At 37.8% G+C, this 13,414-nt stretch overlaps 1 protein-coding gene across 7 annotated transcripts in view; it reads right to left on the reverse strand.

The window, feature by feature from the left end:
• LOC102231683 (dynamin-2) overlaps positions 1 to 13,414 on the reverse strand; it is a 30,525-nt gene that overhangs the window by 10,518 nt on the left and 6,593 nt on the right. For 2 of the 7 annotated variants that reach the window (XM_023349593.1, XM_023349591.1), the window contains exons 2-14: positions 10,612 to 10,685; positions 10,242 to 10,391; positions 9,901 to 10,104; positions 9,668 to 9,766; positions 9,424 to 9,584; positions 9,193 to 9,335; positions 8,711 to 8,846; positions 8,528 to 8,595; positions 7,843 to 7,981; positions 5,998 to 6,084; positions 3,699 to 3,769; positions 2,017 to 2,068; positions 943 to 975 (exon numbers count right to left, since the gene is read on the reverse strand). In XM_023349593.1, the coding sequence (XP_023205361.1) occupies positions 943 to 975; positions 2,017 to 2,068; positions 3,699 to 3,769; positions 5,998 to 6,084; positions 7,843 to 7,981; positions 8,528 to 8,595; positions 8,711 to 8,846; positions 9,193 to 9,335; positions 9,424 to 9,584; positions 9,668 to 9,766; positions 9,901 to 10,104; positions 10,242 to 10,391; positions 10,612 to 10,685 (1,417 nt within the window). Of the gene's footprint in view, positions 1 to 942; positions 976 to 1,176; positions 1,189 to 2,016; positions 2,069 to 3,698; positions 3,770 to 5,997; positions 6,085 to 7,143; positions 7,283 to 7,842; positions 7,982 to 8,527; positions 8,596 to 8,710; positions 8,847 to 9,192; positions 9,336 to 9,423; positions 9,585 to 9,667; positions 9,767 to 9,900; positions 10,105 to 10,241; positions 10,392 to 10,611; positions 10,686 to 13,414 lie in introns of all 7 variants that reach the window. The other 5 variants (XM_023349592.1, XM_005801491.2, XM_005801488.2 and 2 more) reach the window with 5 other exon arrangements.

Consider the following 13,414-nt stretch of genomic DNA (forward strand, 5'->3'; position numbering starts at 1 on the left):
ACATAGTGGTGCATGGTGGCAGTAGCATAATGCTCTGAGCCAGCCTTTTCATTAGGGATGTAAAGGTATCTAATAAAGTATTTAAGGGTACACACACTTATGACACCACAGTATTATTATTCCCCCTAAAAGATATATATTTTTTCTCCAATTGAGCTTATCTGTTGCATTAAAGTGGAAAAAAGTTCTAAAATGATTTGTTAGTCTCATTTCCTTACATTACAAAAACTTTGCTGTTTTTTAGGAGTGTGTGGACATTTTGTATGTATTGTGTATAAACATGAAGTTTGCCTTGATTAAACTTTAGAAAATAAAACAAAGATATGTTGACGAGGATTTATTTTGTATAAGCCATTAGCATACACCCCAAAGCCATGATAAGTCACCAGATTAATTAAAAAACAGATTGGATGAGATGAGAAATTATCGTCAGACATTTGATTTTGTTAGTAGAATTTTAGAACTTTTATGTAAAAAAAAAAAAAAAAAAAAAAAAAAAAAGAATGTTATATTTTTCAAATTAAAAAAATACACTTTTTGGGTATGTCGCTGATTTGATTGGTCCCGTTATTCCCCCAGTGACCTTCTGGACGGTTCTCACAAGGCAAACATTTGGATCACCATGCATGAGGCAGCAGCAGAGGTAAACACCAAGTGACAGAGGAACTGACACCTCCGCAATTACAGGCTGTAGGGTTCTTCATCCTCTCTCTTGTCCTCAAGTAGAGAGAAGGTAGGATTGTAGCGTACTACAAAAATAAATTAAGACCCTTTTCAAAATTTACACTTGAACATTGTTAGTAGAATTACTGGCAATTACTGCCTCCTAAAAGAAAAACATTATAAGTTTAAATAAGTCAAGTGTTAGTCCAAATTACTGGTAGCTGTGCACCACAGTTGGAATTACAACTGGTGACACTTTTGTAAGTCTGGAGACTCTACCTTCTCTTCCTGGGCCTCGCCTAAACCGGCAAGCTGCAGAAGGGTAAAACATTTTATTAAAGTGACGGCATCACCTTTTATTTACACAGGAGCCAACGTTCATTCAAGTATCTCTGAGGAGTTTGTGTTCGACGCTAACTGAACTGGCTGACCTTTACTGACACGGCCTCAGTTCTTCTGCATGGCCTACCCCTGCTGCCCCTGGCAGGGTGTGGTTTAATGCGGGGTACTTACCAGAATCTCACCCTGCAGTAATACAGTAGGAAGGGAAGTGGGGTTAAAGCAGAGGGGTAGTGTAAAAATTAAAGCCAAAAACAAATTGGAAATCAAAGAAGTGGACAGTGCAAGATAGGTAGAAGAAGTGAGGAATAAAGAGGTGGAAGTGAATGAAAATTAAGAATAGTAGAAGAGAGAAAAAAAGTGTTTAAGGGAGCAAACAGGAACAAGAAATCAGGAAATCCAAGAGGCAGCCAGAGAAAAGGATGAAAAAAGGACAGAGAAAGAAACAGAGCAAAAGAATTACATGCAATTAAAATTACTTCAAGATATATCACAATTTGGTTATGTCACAACTCAGATGATTGTTGTGATATCCATGCGCATTTTGAATTTTAATGAGCACAAAGATGCTTGGAAGTTAATAGGAAGGCAAAACAAACATCATTCAGTTATTAATCATCGTTGTGCTAATGTAACACGCCCGGATCACATGCAGAAAATCAATGTTGATCCTGAAGAGATAAGCTTGTGTCAGAAAGCAGGGAACGGGTTCTTCCTCATACTATCTAACACAGCGCTCCCTTTAAACCATTATCATTAAAAAAAGGTGCGTTCAAAAAGGTCAACAAGTTGTTATAAAACCATTAAATAATAGACAAATATCGGCTTTAAAACGTTAAACAGATAAACAGGACTACGAAAGACTGGGTGATAATATTACCAGAGGAAGAAATTGATTATTTGCTGTGGCTTGTTGACAATTTGATTAATTAGGTTATGTAATACAATGTATCTGTGAAAAGATGATTAAACCTGGCATTTGAGAAAAGGACAAATCAAGGTGTCAAAACATACCTGGTTAGGTACTGCCCTCTTTTTGTTTGCAGCAATGTTCCTCTGCTGAGCACTGTCGCACACAAAGAGAGACAGACAACAATGATGGAACCGTTTGTATAGTTCCTATATATGTCTGACACAGCATTTTTAAATAACACTATGGTTACTTCCTGTTTTTATTCTTCTGGCTTTCATTCGTAAAAGGAAATCAATTGTCAAATTTTAAAGAAGTCTGAATTACTTATTTCACAACAAAAACACAAAGTTAGACAAAATTTTAAAAAGCTTTAAATATTTGTGCACTCTGAGATGCACAGGTGCATTTTAATAAAGTACAATATTAAGAAGTTCACTTATTTCAATTATTCAAAAGTGAAACTCATATTTGTTAAACTCAGAGTGGCATTTCTACCATTTGTTTTCATTAATTGTAATAATTATTGCTTACACTTAAGGAAAACACAAAATTCAGTTTCTATGAAACTTTGAATGTTATGAAACATTTTTCAAAATAAACATTTTATATTTTGGTTGACACAATCAAGGTGAAGACCACTGACAGACGTTTTCCCAGCAGACTTTGTGGCATCACTGTGCTTGATTAGCCAAGCAAACTAGCCTGACCAATATCAACATAGAGAACCTATGAAGTATTGTCAAGAGAAAGATGAAACGCGCAAAACAATTCAGACAATCTGAAGCAATCGGGGTTTCCTGAGCAGAACCACATTCTGAACGCCTCCACTCCACATTGCATTTATCTAGTAATTATAATGTCCAGTAAGAAGATGTAGACAATACCATAAAACATTTCTGTATTTAAAAAAAAATACAATATCAAATATTGTTGCTCTTGAATATTAATTTAACATTCTTTGTGAGAGATGTCTTTAATATTATGCAGTGAACTTTTCATTGATATTTATTCCCATGCACTTGTTTTACAAACAAAACCTTGAATATTTCCCGTATGCCCACCTGTTGTTGCTGTACCCTGGGGAGCTACCATCATCCAGCCTTCTGTAGTCAAGACTGAAAGTGATGTCATGAAAACCATTAAACCGCTCTTGCTGACCTTTGATGCAATGCGTCAATTCCCTTGCCATGCAGAGGCAAAACATAAACCCTGACACATGCTCCCAAAGGGACTTTTCTGTTACATTGTCAGAAAAAAAATCCACACTGCAGAGGAGCTTCACTCAACTACAAATTACTGTTACTGCTGCACTAGGAAGCACATGAAACCACCCGCAAACTCTAGACTGCTTTGAGATACACCACAAAAAACATGAAAACTATGCCGTGTGCAAATTAGTTTCCAGACAAAGCAGCAACAGATAAAAATCGCGAGCGCCACTCTTTCGTTGAGTTCAACAAGCATGCTTTTTAACAACAGCAAGATGCAAATAGGAATGGGGTTTTTTTTGTCTTTTTTTTCCAAGAAAAGTCTGACTTTTGGGGAAGGATGGGATTGTTTCATGCAAGGGGGAAAGAAACTCACAAATAACGGAACTTTGATCAACGGGGCAATTTTGATTATTGTGGCATCCACCTCCCTCCTCAGAGAGACATAACATGTGTATAACTGGTGACATTTAGATTCATCACTCACTCTGGTGAGAGGATAAACATAAAAGTACTGGGGCTGGGTTCAAGACTCTAAGCTGTAAGATAGACTAACAGGAAGGATGGTTACATACTTAGCAAAGCCTATGAAGTCTTCATGGTTGGTGTTGATGTAAGACAGCTCAATGTCAATCAGCAGCAGAACCTTTAACAGAGAGAAATTAGATTAGGACGGAGATGACTTTAACATAGAGTCTCACATCTGATATTTCAAGCTTGCTCAAGTAAGACAAACCAACTGAAATCCATCAGGTAAAAGTGATATCATGGCTGCGTACTGCAGCACTGAGGTTGAGTTGAGAAAACGGTATTACTCAAAGGTTTCTGTTTATAAATCTTCCAATTTACCAAGATCCTGACCAGAAGTTTTGCTACTCACTTTTTAAATTACTGTTTGAGACATTATTACTGTCATCTTTTCTGAAATCACTCATATATTATTTGTGTTTTAGAATGAATTAAATAAGAAATAAATTGTCTCAAATTCTGTAAGAAAAGTTGTCTTCTCTCATTTTAAATATTGAAAAGGCAACCAAATAAATAGACACGTTTTCTGTCTTTGTTGCGCAACTGGTTACTCAAATATTTTTGTTTTTAATGAATGAACAGAGAAGAATCTCACAAAACGTGTGTCTTTTTAAACTCATGTTGGAGCTTGCATAAAAACTGAAAGGAGGAAATATTTTTGCCAAACAGATTTAATTCCTGATTTTAAAATGGGCACAAACAGGTCAGAAAAGGTCCATAAATGCTCTTGAGTACACTTCCTGTAATAAAATACATATAATAATCAATCTGCACTTAGTAGAACCCATTTCATCTTTCAAATGTTCCCTGCTGGGCTGTTGTTGCTTGCTGTTGCAAACAGGACAGAAAGTGAAGTAATGGCAGATAATTATTTGTAGATAACTGCAGGCGGACACAACCTCAGCTGTCTCTGGCCCTAAATGGGAACAGCTACAGAGTTTTTAATGTCATCTACTGATGAATGCAAAGATGGAACCTAAGTGGTGTTAAAAAGGTTCACAGTAGAGTTTTTTTCCCACTCACACTGCCACTGGAAGATCAGCAATTTGAGAAGGTGATGACTCATAACAGCTAACAAGCAATGTGGATGTCAGTTAATGACTTTACCTTAGACTTCATCTTATCTACCTTTATATGCTAAACTACCACATTTTAAAGTCCAAGCTAGAATCCACGTCAGCTGTTTCTGCATACTTCTTTTTAAAGGAGATAAACATCAAACCATTTATTTTAACCACAAGAAACCGTTACCAGTAAGCAAGGTTTTAATGTGGGTTCTCATTTGAGCACCACAGCTCTTAATGCCCTGCTTCCACAACCAATGCAAGAAAGATGAATCACTGAGTCTAAACTGTTGCATTAATTCATGCATTTACACCTAAAACTGGATTAAGCGGACGATAAATTATAAATATGTTTTATTTAACATAGAAATAAAAAAGTGTTTCCTATACAATTTTTCTTTTAAAATTTCTAAATTTTCTCAAGTCTAATTTTCAGATTTGTCATGAAACAGCAAGGCCACTCTTTATTTCACTGAACAAATATTTACTGCGTATTTATAATGTTACAGTGGTCTGAGTTTTATTATCTGTAAAATTATATTTATTTCATAAAGTTAAACTAGATTGACATTCAAATCAGAAATTCATGCTTTGAAGGAATATTAATTCCCATCATCTCACAGAGAAGGGTACTAGACCTTTTTTACAGTTTATCCAATAATGATTTCTGTGTTTGTCTGTTTATTCATCATCTTTAGGGATCAGCTAGAATACTGCTATGAGTTCTGACTAGTTTCAGACTGATGCAACAAAGCAATGTTGTTACCTGCAAGTTGCTAACATTCAAACAGTGTGTGTTTATTACTTCACTGCTGCCAATATAGACTTTATGGATCTTTTAAAATCCCTCTCAAAACATCAAAACGCGTCATTAGGCCAGTGGTGTTACTCAGCACAGTTAGCATCAGAGTTTGTCAACAACCTTTGATTTTTTCTACTCTATTCTAGGCAGCTGTCTCACAAACAAAGTTTCTCCAAGCAACTCCTTTGATTTCCAACTAAAGTTGCTCTTCCACAAACATTCTTTCTAGCTAGTAGTATATAAACTCTTCTGCTGTAGTTATTGTGCTCTTACTCTTAAAAACACATACAGTAAATCCCCAATTTCCTCACAAAACCCTTTAAAACATGTTTTTAAAGCTTTGGTTCAGAAGCCCAATGGTAACAATGGGGAATAATGCCAGGTCCTGTAAAGTCTCAAGTTGCCCTTGGGCAACACAATGAACTGATCAAGATGATCAACGAGGCACTAGATCATCGGATTAAAAGCCTAGCAACGCACCTGATCCTTGGTCTTCCCTTCTCTTTCTCTTACGTGGGTGGTGACGATCCTCTCCGTCTCCTCTCTCAGTCTAGGGTAGGAGTTGAGCTGCAAGGAAACACATCATGTAACTGCAGCATTTAACACAGGAATACAGACATATACACACTCACGCACAGCTTTACCTTAGTAGGACTTACCAACAAGAATCAGAGAAAAACAGGAGTGAGAAGTGAGAATAAGTAGGAAACAAAGAAAAGAGTAAAAACATTGTCAAGTGACATTTTAGTGTCACACAAATGCAGGCAACCACAATCCAACACAAACACACCACAGATTGTAAAGACATGGTGGTTATTGGTGTTGGAGGCTATGTACCAACAGTCAAAGATGACCTTAAATATGTTTGGTTATGTTAATCAAGACACATTTAGTCTAAACCATATATTGGTAGCAAGACACTGATAAGTGCAAACTTTAGACATGCCAATAAACGTTTAAACTGTCATCTGTGACTGGTAGTACAGGTTTGAATAAACAAATGTTAGTAAAGACTGGATGATAGATGACAGTCTGGGCTGAGGCAGAGGAAACCCAAAAGGCAGGGAAGAGGTAAGTTTGGCCAACTATGCATCTTACAGCATTTCTTACTGTGTCGTGCCCTCAGTTGTCCACAAGATGGCAGTGATGCACTGTTACAAATGAAATGCTTTTGTCCAAGAAGCCACAGAGGGTATGTTCTGGGAGTATTATTCCTTTTAACCGCTCTTATAAGTTCAATTTCTTTCCAGTTCAGGTGATAGCCGAATGGCAGTCACTTTGCTGTGTGGGTCAACAAGCATGCAACACACAACTGAGTCGATCGGCTCTTAAACAGCAAGGGCAAAAAGGAAGCAGAGTGGGAGTGGGGGAAAAAATACATCTGAAAAGCTGATGCAGAGGTACAGAAATATGTATACAATAAGTCGTTCGGGGGACAATTTGCACAAAAATATTTATATTCAATGGTACTGCGACATCAATAGAGAGGAAAAACGGGGCGATGCAGACTTTAAAAGCAATGATGAGCAGTGGATGAAAACTGGACTTTAATGGCAGTCATAGACAACAAAAAAAAAATCTCTTCTCCCGTCATGGCATTATATTGTGATATGCATCCCTGGTTACCTTTTTGGCACACTTCATGACGAGAGCAGTGAATTCAGTCACCACAAGATCCACACATTTGAGGCTGGGCTCTTTGAGTTTGCAGATCTGCTTTTTGACAATCGTCTCGAAAGCCAGGTCCGGGGTGAAGAGCCCCGTTCTGAAAGGTCACAGGATTAGTTTGGCAATTTGTTGTGAAGGTGGTGGGAGGGGGTGGAAATAAAAAGAAAGAGGAATATTTGGAAAGACAGAAAGGAAGAAGACAGGAAGTGTTTGTTCAGTAAGCCATTTTCTAGTTGATTAGAAAGAACTCAAACAGTGGAGGACAAGCTGCAGGTTGTTTAGTTCCCTAATGATCCACTTCCTTCTAAACTTGGGTGGTAAAGATATACATTGTATTCTGCTGTTTACATGTACTGAGCTATGAGACCTGCAGCTTGTCCAGCACAGATAGCAGAATCTCAGTCCTGAAAACATCTCTAATCCATCACCACACACCACCCGTCACAACACTCCACAATACGACAGCGCTGCCTGAACTCAGCTTTCAGGGCCGGGCTGGCAGAGGGCAAACTACATGGGACGTTCTTCAATTAAAGCATAGAAACTAAATCTAGATACTACAGCTAATGTTCTGTGAGAGCATGCCCTCTGCTATGCCCGTGGTTGTCCCTGCTCTGAGTCTTGGCTGGGTCGGGAGATGCTGGACTCTTGCAGTACCTTGCTGGTGCACTGCCTGACTGTGTTGATGAGTTCTTGAATGACCAGATCGATACATTTGAGACAGGGTGTTTTCAGCTTAACAATCTGCTTTTTCACGATGGCCTCAAACGCCAGATCTGGAGTGAACAGCCCCGTTCTGAGGATGCACAGAGACAGAGGCAAAGAAGCCAACACACATAACAGTTAACAGACATGTGGGCTGAAGCAAAAAAAAAAAAAAAAAATTAAAAGTACAATGGAACAAAATGACAAAGCAGGTGTTGAGGAAACATCTAAATTGGCAGACAAACAGGATTGAAACAGTGACAACCTAAATGGGGAGAAGATATGAAGTGCCAATGCAAGGCTAACAATGAATGTGGCACATAAGATGGCTCATAATACAAAATACAATAGAGACCAACATTACTTGAACACCTGATAAACTGAACACTCTAGTAGACACAAACCGAAAATGAGTGGGTGGCATTTCTGAGAGGCAGTCACTAAGAAACAGCAGAATGGAAAACATAATTCATAGAACAGCTGACAGTTTCTGAATACATCACATTCGGCTGGTACTGCTAGTCTGTAATACTTGGGTTTGAATTAAAGCTCTGACAAAAGAAGGACAACAGTATTCAGAGTCAAATATATTTCAGAAGTGTTATCTTGGGAATTTTTGAAGTTGGACTGTACTTGCCTGACACCATGGACATTTTTGATTGCATGACTGATTTCCCTCCTCAGTTCTTTCTCATCAAATACAATCTGGAGAGCAAGTTAGATGATAAAGACTTTTAACAAACCTTACAGTTAAAGTGCATTTGACAAGACACAAACTGCTTAAAACTCCAAGAAGGAAATTAACACTGGCGCTCTTAACCTTGACTAGCTCGAAAGGGAAACGTTCATGGAAGAGTCGGTTGATCCTGGCACCACCTGACAGCTCGTTAGTGTCCACCTGGTCTCCAGATCCCTCGATGCATTTTTCAAAGTCCACACCAAACTGCTGGACCATCCTTTATTTATAACAGAAACAGAAGCAGGTCTGAGAATCATCTCTTTTTTATGCGTTTGAGACAAGACATCTTTCATTTACAAGAGTTTGGATCTCTTTAAAGTCTAGCTATGATATTAGATTATGAAACTTTACAATCCCTTCACATTTCTTTGTGTTCTGAAGCTCAAAGATGCCTCAATATGCAACCTTAATGTGTCAACTGGCACATTTGTGTACTGGGATAGTAAAACCCCAAATCTTACTTTGGCCTGTACAACTAAACACTTACTGTGCCCTAGCTTTAGGTACTAAACATTAATCATTAATTTGTATCTCTCTGCAGAGACATCAAAAGCTACACTCACTGCAACAATGCCTTTGTCTTGCGAGTCGGATCATCAGGACGGAAATTCTTATACTCTTCCACCTCCTTCTCCAGAGACAGGAGTTGACTCTGCAGCTTACTGCGCAGCCCGGGCAGAGTGTCCCTGATGTGGTTGGTCAGTTGCTGCAAACCCATAGTCATGGTATTTTAGTAGATGATAACATGGAACGGCAAAGAGATCGTTTCAAAACACAAGCAGAATGACACAGACCTGGTTGAGAGTTTTTTGTAGATGCGGGGTGCCCATACGGTCTGCCATGTGTCGATAGGCGGGGTGGGACAGGAAGAACTTTCTCTCTGCAGCTAAAGCAGCGCGGATGTCTTTTTTACCGTCAATGTCTTTTTGACTCCGGTTGACCACACCAATGTAACCTGTACACACATTTTGAACAATTATATGGTCAGTCTGTACATGTTTCATGTAAATATATATCTGGGTGCTACACGATACTGACCTCTCCTTAATGGAAGCAGTTTATTTTCGAGAACATCCTTTGCATCTGTGCCTTCATCCATAAGGTCCAATTTTGTTATGACACCAATGGTGCGAAGACCTGAACATATTCATAAAGAGCAGCATGTTTTAGTCAAATATGCTTTAAATGGGAAATACAAAGTATCGGAGTGTAATGCTATGTTGCAAGTCTGATGTTTCAGTGTTGAACTTTGTAAAAACTACATGCTTCACCTTGTGGGTCCACCTCTTTGGCAATCTTCAAAGCGTCTGAGTTAGCCAGGTCCATGTTAGCAGGGGTAACTGCCAGGATCAGACAGCTCTCCTTGATGATAAACTGCATCAGCATGTCTCTGATTTGATGCTCAATGTCTGCGGGCTGATCTCCGACAGCAACCTTGGTCATACCCGGGAGGTCAATAAGAGTCAGGTTCAAAACTGTCACGAGGGGGAAAAAAAACAAGAATATAATGTAAATTTCCTTTTATTCTTGAAATTTACCATAACCTGACATGAAGTAAATGTTCATGTTTATTAATAAAGAATTTGCATAATAATTACAACAATGTTATTACCATTTGGGGAGTAGACCCTCAAGTTAATAGGGATAGGAGAAATTCCTTTATTGGATCCTGTAATCCTATCTGTTTCCGCCTCAATTTCTGCCCGCACTTCATCAAAATCCACAAACTTCTTTCCTTTGCAGTGCAGGAATTCAGCATATTCTGCACAGAAGAGGGGGAATGAGTTTGCAAGAGGTAGGCAGAAAAATAAGGAGCAGGGAGTAAGACAGAAAAAGCAGTGAGGAGAATGAGAAAATTAAATTTGAGACATGAAAGTAGCAAATAGGGTGCCTAGCTTGAGGCACAGTGACAGAGAGGCCATATGCAGGGCAGTGATGAAAGAAAATTGGAATTTTGTGTTTCCTGGGAAAGGCGTACTCACCTGCTATATTATTGACCAGCTGCAAAATGAGAGGTCTGCGAGTAACAATGCCTGATCCGCGAGGAAGAAAGTCCCTGAGCAAGAGAGGCAGAAAAAATAAACAGCTGAAAGGTGCAGAACAAAAGCTCTAAAAATAAATACAAAGAAAACATGCTGGATTCAATGGAGCAAACACAAAAAACAAACAGAACAAACGTCTAACTGACAAGCAATAACATTTAATTATTCATTATAGTAGAGTTCAATTTGTATCATAGCCTTTGGTAATTTAACAAGAAAATGCAAATTCTTTTTTCTCTACCTTTCTAAATGAAATGTGACTTTCACAATGTTATTAAAGCTTTAGTGATCAATGCATTTGCTGAATTCCCTTCTAAAATAAGGAAATTTTACTCAAACACAAATTCTGCAATATTTTACACAATTCTCTAGTCATGTTCTACTTTTGATTACAGTTATTAAATAAGTAAACAAGGAAGCATCTTTCATACTATAAAGTTAGCCAAGCTAATTCTAGTTGTAACAACTCAAAACTTGAAGTTTAAATCTTTATGTGATTCTCGTAGGATATGCCAGCTTTCTGCTACAGTACAAAACATAAATGTGATATTAATTGATTGTTTTAAATTCCCATCAGGAGCGAGTTTGGTCACCCTGTGATGGACACATTCAGGGTGTATCCCACATCTCACCATTCCAGTGGTGATAAGCAATCACCACTGGAAACAGGCACCAGTCCACACAGATAAGCAGATGTACAAAAAGGATGAATGTTGAAGCAAAAATGAGTCAGAGGGAATAAAGTGCAGCTCACACAGTGCTGATCATGATAAAAGGTATTTTATTTTGTTTACCTAGACTTCTAATGTGCTATGCAGAGATAACTGTAAAAACCACCGATTGCAATGCAATCTAATGGCCGTTGACAACAACATTAACGTTAGCAGCTGAACAAAAAGCAAGCGATCATCATTGTGCTTCAATTATGTGGTTAGATACCCTTGCTTCAAATGATGGATTCAAAGTTTTGTTATTGACAATGATTAAATAAATGTTAACATTTTAGTTGTTGTACCTGTGAAAGGGGCAGGTGACTGTTTTAATGCCTTAACTGAGACTTTGTGCTGATCTGGTCAAAAAGGCTTTCATTATAAAATCCTGAGGATTTTATTGCAACACCATAATTTTAAGAGGTTTGCCTTTTAGCACCTAAGGTTTCATGCTTGATCAGCGTTTACGCTGCCAACAGAAAAATATACAAATGAATAAATGTGGAACAAAATGACACAGAATTACTGTACACAGACTTTTACAAAGAAAATTTACATTGTTTTTAATTTTTCTGAATATGATTACAATTTACTGATTATGCTGACACTGTTCCGGTTTAGTGTCACTAAAGTGCTACATGAATATGAGTGCGTTACATTCATGTTTATTTAAAACTGCTTCTCAACAGCTTTTTTCATATCAGTCAGATAAGCAAAATAAGATGGTTTCGGTGGCTTAAACCTTCAAGTTTTATTTTAGGAGTAAGAGAAGTAGTAATTTGTTCTCCGCTGTAGGGTGACAAAATACGCTTGAACACATTTTCCTCTGTTTCGTATCCTAAAAGAGGTTTATTATTTAAATACACCTATGTTCTAAATCCTTATTCGGTTTGATTTATATTTTATCTGATTTGAATTCTATTTAATCAGCTCTAAATGTAAAAGAAATGCCTAAAATAATTAAGCTAGGGTGAAACTAAGTGCAGACTGCCTCTTAGCAGCGGAACAACTTCTGTTTTTAGCTACAACTGCAAGAAGTGTGGCAACAAAGAGCGGTGCCCTGAAAGAAGCATTTTAAACAATAGCACAATAACAAATAAGTTTAAAGTACAAATAACTGAATTATCAAAGAGATTATCACATGTCTTGATCATAAGGTTTAGCCATATGACCTTTTTTTTGTCACTTAAAATGATGAAGGTACATTGGTTTTACATCTGTAAAACCAATTCTGCTACTTGGAATAAAGCAAATAAAATATATGACCTAAGTGAGAAGCCGCTCCTGTGGTTTCTGACAGTGAGAGATGTGTCAACAAACCATATATGCAGCACCCTCACACCATGTCTCAGACCTGAGACATGGTGTTGGCCTGTGATGATTACTGTTGACCACTTTTTTGCAAAAGGCTAATTGCAAAATGCAACCTGCAAAGCAGTGCACAACACAATAGTTCAGTCACAAACTAACCACAACAAATGCTGCAGGTGCAAGAATGAATCATTGAGACACAGGCAGGTGGGGAGAAAGAGTTCAGTCTGTTCTCCTTAAGCCATTTGCACAAAATATGTGGCTGACATGAGAGGAATTATCAACTTTAAGCATATTAGCCCTTAGCGTAATCATAAATACGTAATTTTAAAATGACCATAAATTGAGAGTAAAGCAAAACCAAAGTGAAATTCCTTGTTTGTTTGCACAAACTTGCCAATAAATGTGATTGTGATTCCATTGTGAGAATTATTAATAGCAAAAAAAGTTGCAATTTTTAACTGCTTTTCTCCAGACTGTGCAAATTGTGAAACAAAGGCTTTTCCAATAGTTCAAATAGAGAAGCAGCTCTTCAGCTGCAGCTAAAACCTTGGTTCAGTTTTGCTCATTCAGCTCAAAACAAAAAAGAAAAGTTGGTGATGCAATGAACTATTTTAGGTCAAACCATGGAAAAGGGATGTTTGTTCCTAGTTAGCCATTTATTGTCTTTAATACTTATCCAAAAAGCTCCGAGGAAGATTCTACTCACCACAGCTCTGGTT

The sequence above is a fragment of the Xiphophorus maculatus genome, chromosome 16 (assembly GCF_002775205.1).
Source record: "Xiphophorus maculatus strain JP 163 A chromosome 16, X_maculatus-5.0-male, whole genome shotgun sequence".
Classification (NCBI taxonomy): Eukaryota; Metazoa; Chordata; class Actinopteri; order Cyprinodontiformes; family Poeciliidae; genus Xiphophorus; species Xiphophorus maculatus.